General features: G+C 42.9%; 1 protein-coding gene across 2 annotated transcripts; it reads right to left on the bottom strand.

The window, feature by feature from the left end:
* Positions 1–4,969: 4,969 nt before the first annotated feature.
* On the bottom strand, positions 4,970–14,338 carry nipa1 (NIPA magnesium transporter 1). Of its 2 annotated transcripts, XM_007891107.2 has the most exons (6): positions 14,300–14,318; positions 14,018–14,189; positions 12,702–12,749; positions 10,335–10,425; positions 8,745–8,905; positions 4,970–5,838 (listed from the first exon to the last, which is right to left on the bottom strand). In XM_007891107.2, the coding sequence occupies exons 2-6, from the start codon at positions 14,133–14,135 to the stop codon at positions 5,339–5,341; spliced, it is 918 nt and encodes a 305-aa protein (XP_007889298.1). In that variant the 5' UTR covers positions 14,136–14,189; positions 14,300–14,318; the 3' UTR covers positions 4,970–5,338. The 2 variants fall into 2 exon arrangements, with proteins under 2 accessions (XP_007889298.1, XP_007889297.1); XM_007891106.2 differs by having other exon boundaries at positions 14,018–14,338.
* Positions 14,339–16,588: the final 2,250 nt, after the last annotated feature.

The following is a 16,588-nucleotide window of genomic DNA, read 5'->3' as shown; positions in this document are numbered from 1 at the left end:
CATGTTTGGAATGGAATGTGCGCTCTCCCCGGAGGAAAACAGGTTATCTATTTCCGTCGACTATTAGGCGCAAGTTGGCAAGACAACAACAATTACATTCGTATAGTGCCTTTCACATCAGACCCATGGTTAGGGATTCTAGAGTGGAGCACTTATCACTGTTAAAGCTTATTTGCTTTGAAGACTCTTAACCTCTTAATTATAATTATGAATTCCAGCAGATCAAACTAAACAGTAAGGACTCACATAAAAATAGGGAAACCCATTCAATGCAAATCCATCCTGGCGTCCCTCTGCCTTGCCTCCTACAAAAACCGAGCCTTAAGCCCTATCTTTTTGACGATGCTTTCGGCCCTCTAATTCACTCCCTCCCCGCAGCCTGAGCTCCCAGTCTGCTGTGTGAAGCACTTCAAGGCATCCTCCCGATGTGAAAGGTGCTTATATAAATTATAATTGTAACTCACTCTAGTATAAAATCATGTAAAGTTTCTAGAAACGCAAAGTGTCATCAGCCAATCTGATAATAAGTACATGTAATCTATTATGAGATGCTGCATTATTCACCGACTTATTACAAATCAATTTGCATGGGTACATCAATAGACATTAATGTGAGTATCAAATGATATTGAATAATTGATGAATAGAAACCAAGCATTGTCTACTTATCCCTGTCATTTTGTTTCTATGGGAACTCATTGACAGCATAGCCACAGCGGTTATATATATAATAAACCTTGCATTTGATATAGCAAAAACAAAGTTATTCTTGTTGCTGTTTATCATTTTTGGGGCAATGTATTTTGTAACCAAACATGGTAACCAACTGACACTGAGGAATATAATAATCCTTGCATTTGCTGTAGTGCCTTATCACGTTGTTGAGACGTCTCAAAGCGCTTCACAGAATATACTGTAAAGTGAATTGACAGTATTTTGTGGGTGAGACGCGGCAGCCAATTGTTCACAGCAACGTTCTAGAAACAGTCGCGGATTGAGAGACCCAATTATTATTATTATTATTATCAACTAATAATCGAGTTCCTACTCACTGCTGGGTAAATAGAGGCGTGTGGAGTAAGGAAACTTGCCTAAGGTTTGCACTGCCTGCTAATCAGGACTCAAGGAGCACTCCACCTCTCTTTTCGAACAGTGCTGTGCTGTAAACATAGAACACAAAGTGATCTGTCACATTGGAGAGAAAAACAACAGAAATCAATACTTCACAATTTAACTTTTTCAAATTCCATGAGTCCTGATCAGCTCGAGTGCGAGGGAATATAACAGCAATTACTGTGTGTGGCAACTACTGAGAATTTCAGTTATTGACAACAGTAATTACTGAGAGTATATCATAACCACAGGTATTAGTGGGTAAACAGCTCATCGGGAAAAGAAGGAACAACTTTTTATTAAAAACAGAAGTCCCTGGGAACACGTAGCAGGTCAGACTCTCTCTACGGAGAGAGGATTCCGCGCTTGACCGGGCGAGGGCGAGAGGAAAAACCATTTGAAAACCATCTCCCTCATGTATGGACCAACTTTCCTCTAAATACATTGATGCTTTCTGATCACTTCAGGAACTTTACAAGTGGAGTCCCAACAATTCAAGTGAGGATCACAACAACAACAAAACATTACATTTGTATAGCATAAACATCGAGGCATATTGTGTGGTCGTCTCAATGCATTTATATAGCATTTTACATAAACTGTTACATCAAGGAAACAGGTCTTTAGGCACAGCTTCCGGCAGTGAGTTCCACATTCTCAATACCCTCTGCCAACTTGCAAATCTCTGATCTGTATGACCTGTTTTTCACTGTACATTGCCTTTACCCACTGGTCCCGAGAATGTAGAATACATCATTATTGTGAGTCAGCCTGGCTCTGTTAGTAGCACTCTCCCCTCTGAGTCAGAGACATGACTGAGGGGAGAGCAGGGAGGGGAGCGAGTCGGAAGGCCTCTAGATGAAGTTGCAGAGATTAGAGGCAGCCATTGACTATCCATTCCTAAAGGACAAGAAACGCATCAACAACAAAACATTACATTTGTATAGTCAGGAGGACATCTCAGGGCACTGGACAGTCAAGGATGTGTACCCAACCTGGAAGTTTGGATTAGAAGGGGTGGAGGGCACGGAGGGTGGGGGTAGGAGGATGAAGACTGAAGGCGCAGTCGAAGAGGAAAGTCTTGAATTGGGCCTTAATGGAGGTGCCGAGCGAAGGGACTGTGGAATGGTGTTCCAAAGGATCGGGATAGAAAGGCTGAAGGCTCGACCACAGATTAGCTACATGAATAAGTAAAGTCACGGATGTGGGGGGCTGGCGGCAGGGAAAATAATCTTGCAGAAGAGTGCTGGCTATTATTATGTACTTAACCGTGCACTTATCCATCAAATAGAAAACAAAAGCATTATTCAGAGCTGCCACGTTGGAATTTTCTAAATACCAATCGTCAATAAGACCCATTGTACTGCTTTAATCAAAGAAAACTCTCAATCATCATTCACATCCGTCATTTTGAAAACCACGAGCAATTAAAATGGTAAGCACAAATCATTTCTACTGAAGCATAGCCATCTTTCCTGGTTTGATTTAAATGAACCAACTCGTAAAAGACTCAAAGTCAAGATTACTGAATAAAACAAACAAGAACAAGCGACCGGTCACAAAGGATTTCAATTTTAAAAAAATTGACCACTCAATCCACGACTGTTTGTGGGAAACTGCTGTGCGTAATTGGCTGCCACGTTTCGCCCACAAAATATTCAATTCAATTCACTTTGCAGCACTAAAATCACCATTTTTCAGAGGATCCAGACCAGATGGTGGATTCCGCATAACTGCACTGGCACAGGGATTCTTCCCACTCGGCTCCTGTTAACCCTGGAGGCCAAAGCCCTAAAAGGTAGAGTGGTGCTAGCTGGACAAGCAGAGAAAGCTAGCTCGACAGTGCTTCCGCACTCTGGAGTCCCCAAACCTTGTGCCAAATACTCTTGCCAATCTGTACCTGATACTCTCCGGGATTATGTAAGCAGGTTTGCGTCCCTCCAGGGAGAGAGTTCACATCACATTCCAAACATGGGAATTTCCGCGTGTAGGTGGCGGCCATGGAACTCTCAGTCCGGTTTGGGTACTCTCTGGTGATGGGTGTGCGAACACGTTGGACATCAGGCTGACAAACAAAACCTGTTGCCTACGCGTGAAAATTCCCTCATAGCGGAGTGTGGAACCAAAATACTGTGCTACAATTCTCTAATACAAGATGGAACCAAGCATTGGTGAAAGATAGGGCATGCTGGCTCTGATCTTCCTAGCCGCCTAACAGCCTTCCTTTTTGATCGTGCTTACGGTCATCTCCCCCCCCATCCCTCTCCCCCTGGCTGGGTGTCAGGCTCCGCCACTGTCAAGCGCTCCAGGATGCTAGCTGGCATGAAGGGCGCTATATAAATGCAATTTGTTGTTGTTGTCGTCGTTGTTGTTGTATTCCCCTCTCCCTCATGTGTATATCCAGTGTGTATCTAATTATTTTAAAATGAAATCACAAATCCCAGTGGAACATTCACGTAAAGCGCTTCACAATTTAAGATTACTCAACGTTAAAGTAACATTTTAACTCACCCACAAAATATACAATCAATTCGCTTTACAGTATAGTCTGTGAAGCGCTTTGAGACATCTCAATGACGTGATAAAGTGCAGTATCAAATGCAAGGATTAAATACAAGGATTATTAAAAATCCCACATGAGAATTCCCAATGGGTGTAAATTTACCGGAGTAATTTATCCCTCGAAAAACTGCAGATGTTTTCCTCCACTAATTAAAAAACAATCTGCTAAATCTGTCTCCTCATCACCACCACTGGTTGGTTACCTATTGCCAGGTCTCTGCCAAAGCCTTTCTATAACTGTCTCCTTGGGATGAATAAGAAAGCAAACCTACAAGACTGCAGAGTTGGCAATTTCCCCAACCTTCCTGGTCCGACACACTTCCCCATTGGTACATTTTGACGCTTTGATGACGTGTGGTGTATTAGTGAGAGCTCTCGCTTCATAACCAAGAGGACCTGGGTTCGATTCCCAGGCAGGGAGAAACATTAGGCAAGTTTCCTTACTCCACACACCTGCTTACCTAGCAGTAAGTGCTCTGAGACGCTACTGTGTGGAGGGGGCTATACAAGTGCAAGTTTTTGTTGTTGTTGTGAGTAGGAACCCGGTTGTTAATTATTTGGCAGATCGCTGTTCCAGGGATAATAATCTCTTCAAAAAATAATAATTTTGTCACTCAATCCACGACTATTTGTGGGACACCACTGTGTGCACTTGGCTGTCGCATTTCGCCCACAAAATATACAATCAATTCACTTTGCAATATATTCTGTGAAGTGTTTTGAGACCTTGTAAAAGTGTGATAAGGCACTGTATCAAATGCAAGGATTATTACTATTGATTATTGGGTTAGCCTGGCTCAGTTGGAAGGTTATGGGTTCAAACCTCATGTGAGGACTTTGGATTTCACTAGTGTTGGATGAGCGCTACTATCTCAGAAGTAACGCCCTTTGGATGAGACTTTAAACCAAGGTCATGTCTGCCTATTCAACAGATATTAGGATTTTTCCACCCAGTGTCCTGGTCGACAATCAGCGAATAAAATTAGTCATTCACTTCCACTGTTTGTGGGAGACATTGTTGTACACAAATCAGCTGCTGTATTCGCCAACAAAATACATGGTACACTTTATAATCAATCCTATGAAGCACTTTGAGATGTTCTCCCAATGCGAAAGGTGCTGTATGAAATGCAAGGATTATTTTTATTTAAAAATTCAGTCTTTATAATGGGCCAAATCTTTACAACAACAAAATTACATTTGGAGGACATCCCAAGGCGCTGAACAGTCAGGGATCAGGGCCCGAGCGTGGGGAGTGGGGGGGAGGCAAGGTTGGGATGAGGGAGGGCAGAGGGTGTAGGAGGGTGGCTCAAGGCACAGTCAAAAAGGAGGGTCTTGAGTCGTGTCTTTAAGGAGGCAAGACTCCATGATTCCAATATTACACACAAGATTAGTTTTCAATGAGGCAGAATTGAAATATTTCCTGGGAATACGGTCGGAATAAATAGAAAACCCAGTGTAAAAACGACAATAAATTACTTGAAGTGCAAGTAAAATAACTTAACACCCTGACTTTTAATTTTATAACACTTATGGAAAGAGCTAATCCTGATTAAGTGGAATTATTTTTTGTTCATCTTAGTCTTTTCTCCAGTAAATTTAGGATTGTATCTTATGGAGAACGATGCAAAGAAGCTACGCGACAGAGAAATCCCTCCGGGGTTTAGTCTTTCTTCAAAGAGGCTTTATTGATGTCGCCAAAATCCTTGAAGACCTGTAATAGGATGATCCCGACTGAAATAGTGGTGAACCCACACAGCATTCCAAGGAAGTCTACAATTCCAACACCACTCCACTCCCGGAATAGGATGGCAGATGCCAGAACGACCAAAACTGTGAAAGCCACGTAGTAGATTGCATTGAACACGGAGGAATCAAAGTACTTCAGCGCCTCATTAATGTAGGTGAATTGAATAATAACACTGCAGGTCAACGTTGCCAGCAATATCACAAAGAGGCACAGAGCCCGTACGCTTGATGGATTGTCGCTGAATGCGTCTTGAGCTGCCAGACCAATCCCTTTGCTGCTTGGCACGGTGAAGGTGCCCAACAGTGAGCAAATGGCAATGTAAACCAGGATGTGGTTGGGGCCATGGGAAGGTGCAATCCAGAAGATAAGTAGGATCAACAACAGCAGGATTAAACAGAGGTAGCCAAGAAACACTGGAAAATAGAAAGAAAAGAAAATTAGACAAGGCATCAATACCCAATTGGTTTGCTCTCAAAAACAAATCAACCTCCCCTGCCTCCCTCAATTTATAGATTTTCTATTGGAGTCAAAGGTTGGCCGCTCCCACCCTCTCTCATTTCTGTGGGTTATTTCCTGACTATTATAAATGCAAGCTGCTGTGGCTGTTGTTGGTAGGCAGTTCTGCCCACCCCAATGCTTTCACCTGCTAGGCTTCATTACAGCAGGTTTATTCTGGACAACAACATCCATTTATATAGCATTCTTTATTCAGGGTGGTGTCTCGGAGAGTTTAACAGTGGCAGAGCTTGATGCAGAGCCAGGGAGAGAGGGGAGGTAACCTTAAGCACGGTCAAAGAGAAAGGTCTTGAGATGCAATGTGAACATGGGAAACATGGGGACAAGGAGGAGGGACTGAAGCAGAGAGTTTGAGTCTTGCGCTGCTGATGGTGAATGGGGGACATACAGGAGGCCGTAGCCAGCTGAGCGAATGAGTAGAGGACTGGGGTGGGTGTAAGCAGGAGACAAACAGCTTGATTACTATAGAGATACGAGTTCAACTGCACTGTGCAATTTTCTCTTTTCTTTCGTGAAAATACCCGCTCGGTATCTCTTCAGATAATTGATAAATTATGACAGAAGCCAGGATCTACCAAAGAATGCATTTAAAAATAAACCTGAAATCATCTATATAGGGTATAATAATAATAATCCTTGCATTTGATAAAGCGCCTGATCACATCACTGAGACATCTCAAAGCGCAGCACAGAATATACTGTGAAGTGAAATGCACAACCAATTGCGCACAACAGTGTCCCACAAACAGTCATGGACTGAAATGCCAAATTATTTTTTTTAATGGATTGTTACCCCCCGGAAAGTGATCCACCAATCGACTAACAACCGGGTTCCTAATTACTGCTTGGTAAACAGGCGTGTGGAGTAAGGAAAGGTAAGGTAAGGTTTCGCCCTGCCCAGGAATCAAATCGAATTGAACCCGAATATACAATATTTCTAAGTTTGCTGATGGCACTAAGTCATCCCAAAGTGTGAAGAGGGCAGCAGAAAACTGAAAAGAGAAAAAGACAGATTAGGCAAGAGTCCAGAACAGTGGCAGATGTGGCTTAACAAAGTATGAGGTTTACCCTTTGCACACATGAATAGGGTAACAAAATACGTTTAAATGGGAAAGCACGAAGAATAGTAGATGAAGAAAAAGATTAATGTTTCCAAGAGCGTAAACCATTACAATCTAGCTGGAGGCGCCGAAAGCAATCGATACGGTTAATAGGAATGCTGACCTTTATAGCAGGAGGTCTGCTCCAGTTATATAGAACACGAGTCAGATCTCATTTGAGTACCTTATACTGTTTGAGTATTGTGTTGAAGAAATTGAACTCAAAAACAACTTGAACTTGCTCATCACTTGCTGAGGCTAAAATGTTATTTATACAAATTTCTAGTATTTTTTTCAGTGCCTTGGGACGTCCTCCCTACGTGAAGGGCGCTAAACAAATGTAATTTTGTATTTTAATTTGTATAGTAATGTGCCAGGACTTGTTCCATTTCTGCTTGCCAGATCAGTAACATATGTTATCCAATGGTCCCAACTGAAGGAACATAATTGTAGTCAGGATTGGGCTCTCTTTGGGCTCCATAGATAATGACCACTCGTCCATGCGTTCATCACTCCCACCTCGACTACTCAAATGCCCTCCTCACTTGTCTCCTCAATTCCACCGCTTTGCCCCTTCCTTCCCCATCTTCAGGTCGTGCCTGAAGACCTTCCTCTTCTACCTTGCCTACATCACCTTCCCCCTCCCCAGCATCATGCTCCAAAAAATAATTTTCTGAGTGCCTTGTATTGTATAAAACTCTATACGGACCATATGGTACATCATACGATTTAATGCGTATTCTGAATCTCGTAACTCTGCATTAGTAACTCAAATTTTTATACAAATATATGTAGTAAAACAAAATGCAGTGTTCTCCAAAGCAATGCAGAACACACTGGACAAAAAACAACTTAAATCAAATTGCTATTTTATTGTTTCAAAAAAAATAATTTGGTCAATCAGTCCACGACTGTTTGTGGGACACTGCTGTGCGCAATTCGCTGCCGCATTTCACCCACAAAATACAGTGAATTCACTTTACAGTAGGTGCTATATCAAATGCAAGGATTATTATTATTATAACTTGCATTTAGATTGCGTGTCCTTCACACAGGATAGCGTTTCGGATTGAGACATGGGATAGAGTCTTGGATAGCGCCTTGACCTCTTGATGTTTCGTATCCCATGACAATATGCACTTGGATCAACAGGTCTATAATTCACAGATGATTCATTGGAATTCTTTTCACATGAAAAGCAATGAAATACAACACGAAATACACAGCTGCTGATGTAAAGCGGGAGTAATTATAAATCAGTAACAGAGATGTGGGTGATTCAGTGCGTCTCAGAGTACCAAGGGATTGGGTGAAGTGAGGGGTGGCACACAGGTTCTTTATTGCTCCACTTCACTGAGCTCCTGATCTCAAGCTCACAGACAAAGCCAAACAAATATCCACAGCAAGGAAATAAGATGCTGTGTGCTTGGATCAGCAAGTCTATACACCACAGATGACAAACTGGAAATTCTTTACATGAAAATCAACAAACTGCGGGATAATACTAATACTGCTTATATTTAATATAATAACTCCTTTCACGTCTTCGAAACGTCTCAAAGCCCCTCACAGAATATACTGTAAAGTGAATTGACTGTATATGGGCGAAATGTGGAATCAGATCGAAGTCCTCTCAGTTCCGAGCGAGCGCTCTAACCCCTATGCTATAGGACTTCACGTATTTGAATTAAATAGAAAGTTACCTGGGTTGGTTAGTTTCTCTTCCAGCTCCACCCTTGAGGTTACGCTCTCTGATTTGGGTGCGTGAATGAGGAGCACAATGGATCCAGCACAACTCAGCAAACAGCCCAGTTTGCCCAGCAAGTTTAGCTTCTCCTGCAACACATAGGAGGCCAGAACCGACCTAGAAAAACAAACAGGGGGCGGAGAGAAGGTCAACATTGAACACAGTTTCCAAACGATGAGGACGGAAAAGGTTCTTACGAAAATGCAATCGTTACCTTTCAAACACGGAATGTGTTTGCGGTTATATCGGAGCTATTAAAAGAGCTATAAATAATTAGCAGTTCTTATTCATATTCCTGCCTCGTACATATACAACTTGAATTCATAAAGCGCTCTTCATGCAAGGCATGTATCAGAGTGCTTAAAGATGTTGGGAGTTTGACCCCAAGCCAGGGTGACCGTAGGCATGGTTGAGGTGGAAGGTCTTCAGGTGAGGGCAAGGTAGAGGGATTGTGGTAGAGAGTTCCAGAGTTTTGGCATATTCACCAAAACAGAAAATAGTTAATCTACTCATTCATCCCATTTGTTACCTGCACAGATTTAACTGCTACTTTTGACTATATAACAGTCACTTCATTTCAAACTAAGCATTTTGTGAAGGGTTTGAGAACTTCGGTGTGAATAAGGTGCTTTGAGTCAAGTCAGATTGCTGAACCTCAGGAAGCATGGAGTATGTTTTACGTTTGTTTGGAAAGCTCCTGAGTTTCAGCCCCAACCCTTCTGAGGTCAATATAATGAGTATGAAATGTAACCTTGGTGAGGAGGGTAAATGAGAGGTTGGTGGATTAATAATAATGATGATGATAATACTAATAATCAATAATCCTTGCATTTGATATCGTGCCTATTTTGTGACCAATTTATCATTTAAAATGTTTTTTAAAGGGATTATTAACCCTGAAAAGTGATCCTCCAATCAACTGACAACTGGGTTCCTATTTACTGCTAGATATGCAAAGGTGTGTGGACTAAGGAAACTTGCCTAAGGTTATGCTGGGAATCGAACCCGGGTCCTTTTGCTCGCGCGGCGAGTGACCTTACCAATACGCTACAGGACTCCACGTTAAACTGGGTTAAACAGGGCTAAACAGGTCTGCGATAACCAAAGCACTGTTGATTGTATGACAATAATGAGACAGAGACTGTGGATCAGTCCAACTGAGTGAGCTAAAGCCCTTATGGATAGGGTTCAGTTAGCTGGACAAGAGCTGTGTGTGGTTAACAAGAGATGATATGAAATGTATATATTTTTTAAAAAACAAAGGAATTTATAGTCATAAGTAAATATGGAGAGACAACTGCAAAAAGGTCAGATATTGCACCAATATCTGTGCGAAGATAATATCTGTGTCCTTCATACACCCTCATCTACCCAAGAAACAGATCCCAATTATAATAGTAATAATAATGATCCTTGCATTTGATATAACACCTTAACTTAGAGACATCTCAAAGTGCTTCACAGGATATACTGTAAAGTGAATTGACTGTAAATTTTGTGGGCGAAAGATACAAAGCTGGACAATGAGGGATAATAAAAACTTTACCCAAACGGCACTCCGAGGGCTCCTATTGGTGTCACCAATACAGCAGGAGCAGCGTTGTAAGCAAAGAAATTTCCTACTTGTCCCAGAGCCACTGTTACAGAGGAGACAATTGCAAAATATTAATACAAGTTCATGCAGTCTTTGAAAAGTATCACTCAGCCAATAAAAGATAGGGTAACAGCCCGTGAAACCCAATGTCATGCTACAATTGTGTCAGCCTGACTCAGTTAGTAGCACTCTTGACTTTGAGTCAGAAGGTTGTGGGTTCAAGCCCCACATCGACACACGGGATCCATCTTCTTCTTCTTCTACTACACTAATAAAACGACAATGTCTGTCTGTGCTTCAAGAAGGATCTCAATATCCGATTGACCTAGCGACATGATCGATACCTCATCGGAAAGGTCTTGCTTCTGGGAGTGACATGGGCATATTTGGTTTAGTGTATCTCCTACAGTTCATGAGTGATTTTCAGTTTTGCGTTGTTCACTGCAGTTACACCTGGTGGCCGCCGAGTCAAAGTGGAGCTGTGGCATTGTGCGTCAGAGAGCACCTATGTATGTACCCACTGCAGTTACACCTGGTGGCCATGCCGGCTGACCGTGGCACTGTGGCATCGTGCGTCACGGAGAAATCACGTAGCCAAGCGGCGGGAACAAAATAAAGAACACAGACGAAGCCAAGCCGTGGCAACAACAAAACTTACATTTTTAAAGCACCAAGTCCTCCCAAAAGGAGTCCTCCCAAAAGGAGTCCTCCCAAAAGGAGTCCTCCCAGATGAGTGCAGATAAAGATGAAATATCTGTCTGTGTGTCAATCTACATTCCGTATTGGATCCTTTGGTTGCAAGCGAAGCTGCAATGGGTACAACTAGTATAGTACATGCCTCCACTCCGATGCAGTGCTCTGGGTGTGCTGCATTGCTGTCCTTTGGATGAGACATTAAACCAAGGTCCTGTCTGTCTATTTGTTTGGGTGGACGTTAAAGATCCCGTGATACTATTCAAAAAGAAAAGAAGTTTCCCCCAGTGTCCGGGCCAACAATCCTCCAAATAAAATTGGGTCATTGACTCTACGGCTGAATTATGAGAAGTCACTGTGCACAAATTGGCTGCTTCATTTGCCCATAAAACATGGGCAAAACTTCGAAACACTTCACAGGATTTACTGCAAAGCAGATTGATTGAATGTTTGGGGATGAAACGCCACAGCCAATTTGCATACAGCCACATCCCACAAACAGTCATCAAGTGGATGACCAATTTTACCTCAGGGTTTGTTGGTCAGGACACAAAATAGTGCCGTGGGATCTAAAGAAACAGACAAGATCTTGAGTGAGTGAATGACCAACTTTTACCTGGAGGCTGACAAAAATCGTACTTTGGTGTAATTGCACCATTTTTAACTATGGTTTTATACCACGTAGATTGCATCCATAAAAGTCTTCGCAACATGTGCTCTGACAGAAAGCAAGCTAAATTGTCAGGTGCAATAACATTAAATGACAAACATGCATATTTGTACAAATCAATAAGAACAATAACTTGGATTGATAGCGCGCACTTCACGCAGGGTAGGGTCTCGGAGCACTTAACATCATATTTGAGAGGAGCAAGAGAGTTTATCTTCATTCAAGATCAATTTTTGAATTGTTAAAGATTTATGGTTTCTATTTTATACAAAGATTCCTCTGTAAGTAGTTACATCTACAAAGATTGACAAAAGGTGTACAGCATGGAACCAGGCCACATGGTCCAACTAGTCCGTGCCGTTCCTTACTCCCTCCCATACCCTTCTATTCCGCTCTCCCTAACATGAATGCATCTATTTCAAAGCCCTCCCTGGAATTACTCCTCCCAACGTTTGGAACCCGCTAACCTCATATGGACCTGTCCGCTCCCTCCGTTCAGTGGGCTCCGGCCACCTCCATGTCCCCCGCCCAGTCTACTCCACCATCGGCGGGCGGGGCTTCAGCCTGTCTGCCCCCACCCTTTGGAACTCCATCCCACAGTCCCTTCGACTCACCCCTCCCTTGCCTCCTTCAAGTCCCAAGAACCTCCTCTTCGACCGCGCCTTCGGTCACCCTCCTCTCCCTACCTCCTCTGCCCTCCACCCCTCCTGTTCCCAACCCTCAGCTCAGGTCCATCTCCCTGACTGCCCAGTGCCTTGAGACGTCCTCCAACATGTTGAGCAGATACAAATATAATGTTGTTGTCATATGCAAAGTCTCTGCCGGTATTACAAATTCAGGTGCTTCAGTGTGATTGAACACAGGATTTGGGGAGGGGGCGGTAAACAGACTACGCACGACCTCCTGCTGTGGCTAACCAGCTAAACCTGCTCGAAAACCAAAGGGCAGATACTCACTTGCTGCAGTCCCAGCCCACCAAACCAGTTCCGTGAAATACGACGCACCTGTTGGAAGGCAATGGTTAAACCCCGGTTAGCATCCTAGAGCACTCAACAGTGGCGGAGTCTGACTCCGATTACAAACATTCTGACTTAATACTGACATTTAATCTGTGGTGCTGAGCAGAATAGTTCTGCACTCGTCAAGATAAGCCATTTTAGTGTCGGGAAGTGGATCTCATTCCCATTCCCAGGCTCCACAGGATTTACTGTAAAGCGCAGAGACTGTATTTTGTAGGCAAAATGTAAATCCAATTTGTATGCACTAATATCCCACAAACAACCATGACGTTAATGACAACTATTACACCAGGAGAAACTCCCTTCTCTTTTCAAATAATAAACCTCATATGTGATGTTTAACGTCCACCTGAACAGGCAGGTTGCACCTCATCTTAAAATCTCTACAATTCCTCCCCAGCACTGTATTGAAGGGTCAGTTTAGACTATATCTGTTCAAAATCTTGATGTGGGGATTTAACCCACATTCTGCTGTGCAGAAATTGCCTGCTATATTCACCTACAAATACATAATTTAGGGAGTCCTGTAGCTCAGTGGTTAGAGCATTCGCTTTGCAAGTGAGAGACCTGAGTTCAATTCCAGGCAGAGGGCGAAACCTTGGGCAAGTTTCCTTACTCCACACAGAGCCTAATAATAATCCCTCCAAAACCAAAAACAATAATAAATTGGTAATTTTCAATCCATGACTGTTTGTGGGACATTGCTGTGCGCAATTGGCTGCCGCGTTCGCCCACAAATATACAGTCAATTCACTTTACAGTATATTCTGTGAAGCACTTTGGGACGTCTAGAAGACGTGTAAAGCGCTATATCAAATGCAAGGATTATTATTATTATTATTATTAACCGGTAACCTTCTGACTCAGAGGCAAGAGTGCTACCAAGTAAGCCAGACCCAACACTTGATTTTCATTGGTACCTAATTTTATCATGGATATTGTGCGTGCGTATGAGAGATAGTATGTTGGGCAAATAAGGACTGAGAATCACATAGACTAACACCCCAATGCAGCACTGAGGGTATGGTGCGGGGAGATACCAGAAAATAACCAGCACCCACAGACCCACACAGAGCTCCAGGACTCCTACAGGACAATAAATGAGCTTAAATCATTTTAAATATCCGGGTGTCCCAATTCCAGTTCCTTTGCAACAACACCTGTTCACAGAAACACAACAGAAAGGTGGGGAGGTGGGAGGTGGGTGGGGGAACCAAAAATAAAAACAAAATACAAGTATGTGTTTGACAGACCTTTGCTCTGGGCTCGCAGGATGCCTTTCCTTTGCAAAACGAAAGTGGAGCCATTAACCAGACTGGAGATCACAGCAACAGCCAGTCCCAGGGACAGCGGCAAGGACTCCGGTTCCATGTCCTACTTCCCCACACCTCACCTGAGCCACGAGCGATCCTGGGCCGCCGATACCTATGGGGAGAGGACAGAATTAATCCGTGCAAAAAGTTCCCTCTCCGCTTTAAGTCACGTGCAAAAATCCACCATTTAGTGCAATAAAACCCTCCCTTTCCACTCCTCACACATGCGCCGTATCCAACTAAGGCTACAATCTTCTTCCTGGCACTTCCTTCCAAGCTCTGGTTGCAGGGCGCCCTCTATCGGACGCTTGCAGAGCACTCACAGGACTGGGCAAGCTGCTAATGAATCAATTCTAAATAATAATAATAATAATAATAATAATAATAATAATAATCCTCGCATGTGATACAGCTCCATATCATGACTTCGAGAACGTCTCAAAGCCCCTCACAGAATACACTGTAGAGTGAATCGGCTGTATAATAATAATAATAATAATAACAATCCTTGCATTTGATATAGCGCTTTTTTACGTCTTCGCGACGTCTCAAAGCGCTTCACAGAATAGACTGTAAAGTGAATTGACTGTATATTTGTGGGCGAACGCGGCAGCCAATTGCGCACAGCAATGTCCCACAAACAGTAGTGGATTGAAAATGACCAATTTATTATTGTTTTTGGAGGAATTATTATTAGGCTCTGTGTGGAGTAAGGAAACTTGCCCAAGGTTTCGCCCTCTGCCTGGAATTGAACTCAGGTCTCTCACTTGCAAAGCGAGTGCTCTAACCACTGAGCTACAGGACTCCACATATATATTTTGTGGGAGAAAGGCGGCAGCCAATTGCACACAGCAGCGTCCCACAAACAGTCGTGGATTGAGTGACCAAACCGTTATTGTTTTTTTTGAAGGATGATTATCCCCAGAAAAGTGATCCGCCAATCGACCAACAACCAGGTTCCTATTTATTGCTTGGTAAACAGAGCCGTGTGGAGTAAGCAGACTTGCCCAACATTTCGCCCTGCCGGGAATAGAACCCAGGTCTCTCGCTTGCGAGGCGATTGCTCCAACCACTGAGCTGCAGGACTCCATTATAATAATAATAATCTTTGCATTTGATATTGCACGATGGGAGGGGAAAGGACACATTATGTTTGCCCATACAGCAGCCTACAAAGTGAGCAAGGGTTGTAAATCTGTAAATAATAATTATGCTTGCATTTGATATAGCGCCTTATTATGTCTTCGAGACGTCTCAGAGCGCTTCACAGAATATACCGTAAAGTGGAGTGACTGTGTATTTTGTGGGCTTCTTCATCCAGACTAATCTTTTGATCTTGTGACCAAGTTCAATGATGGCTTTTTGCCATGAGTGTCTTTTTCTTAAATGAAATGTGGAATATGCTTTTGATCTCTGTCGCTGAGGAAAAATTGTGGCATTCCTGAAACTGTTCCTTGTCCTAATTAACACGGTAAGAAATATTCTCGAATTTGTTCTTTACTCAATTTGAATTGGCGTAAAATCTCCTCTCTTACCTCAGCAACAAATGGACTGCTAACAATCTATTTGTGGACGTTTCGCCCACAAAATAAGGTCAATCCACTTTACAGTATGTCCTGTGAAGCATTTTGAGATGTCTCAACGACATGATAAGGTGCCATATCAAATCATAGAATCATAGAATCACCGAAGGAGGCCATTTGGCCCATTGTGTCTGTGCCGGCTCTTTGAAAAGAGCTATCCAAATGAATCCCACTCCCCCGCTCTCTCCCTATAGCACTGCAAACTTGTCCTCCCCAAATAATTATCTACTTCTCTCTTAAAAGCTGTTATCGAATCGGCTCCCACAATCCTTTCAGGCAATGCTTTCCAGATCCAAACAACTCGCTGTGTAAGAAAATTTCTCCTCACCTCCCCTCTCTTTCTTTTGACAACTATTTTAAATCGGTGTCCTCGGGTTACCGACCCACCCGCCAGTGGAAATATTTTTCTCCTTGTTCACCCTATCGAATCTCCTCATATTTCTATTAAGTCTCCTCTTAATCTTCTCTGCTCCAAAGGAGAATAATCCTCGCCTCTCCAGCCTCTCCTGATAACTGAAGTCCCTCATTCCTGGTACCATCCTGGTAAATCTCCTTTGCACCCTCTCCAATGCCTGACATCCTTCCTCAATGCAAGGATTATTATTATTATTAATGCACCCAGCACACGCCTACAATCTAGCTGCTGACAGCATGGAAAAAAACTCCAACAAAAGACAATAAAACCAATGTCCTGATATGGACCATGAGAAGCCACTCTAACTCCATATAAGGAGAGTAAACATAAAATCTGCAATTGTAATGGAGCGTGACTAAACTGACTGCTTGAAGTGAGATCCAATCCAGTTTAAGCACAGATCAAAGAGAGAGAGAAACACACAGAGACTGTAAGATGTTTTTGATCAGCCGGGTGCCGGCAAAATGTGGAAACCCATCGCCATGCTTCAGACTCAGAGTATCCAAAGCCGAC

This window comes from Callorhinchus milii, unplaced genomic scaffold, assembly GCF_018977255.1.
Source record: "Callorhinchus milii isolate IMCB2004 unplaced genomic scaffold, IMCB_Cmil_1.0 Scaffold4, whole genome shotgun sequence".
In the NCBI taxonomy this organism is placed as follows: Eukaryota; Metazoa; Chordata; class Chondrichthyes; order Chimaeriformes; family Callorhinchidae; genus Callorhinchus; species Callorhinchus milii.
The sequence above is the reverse complement of the archived record's forward strand: the minus strand, read 5'-3'. Positions and strand labels throughout refer to the sequence as shown.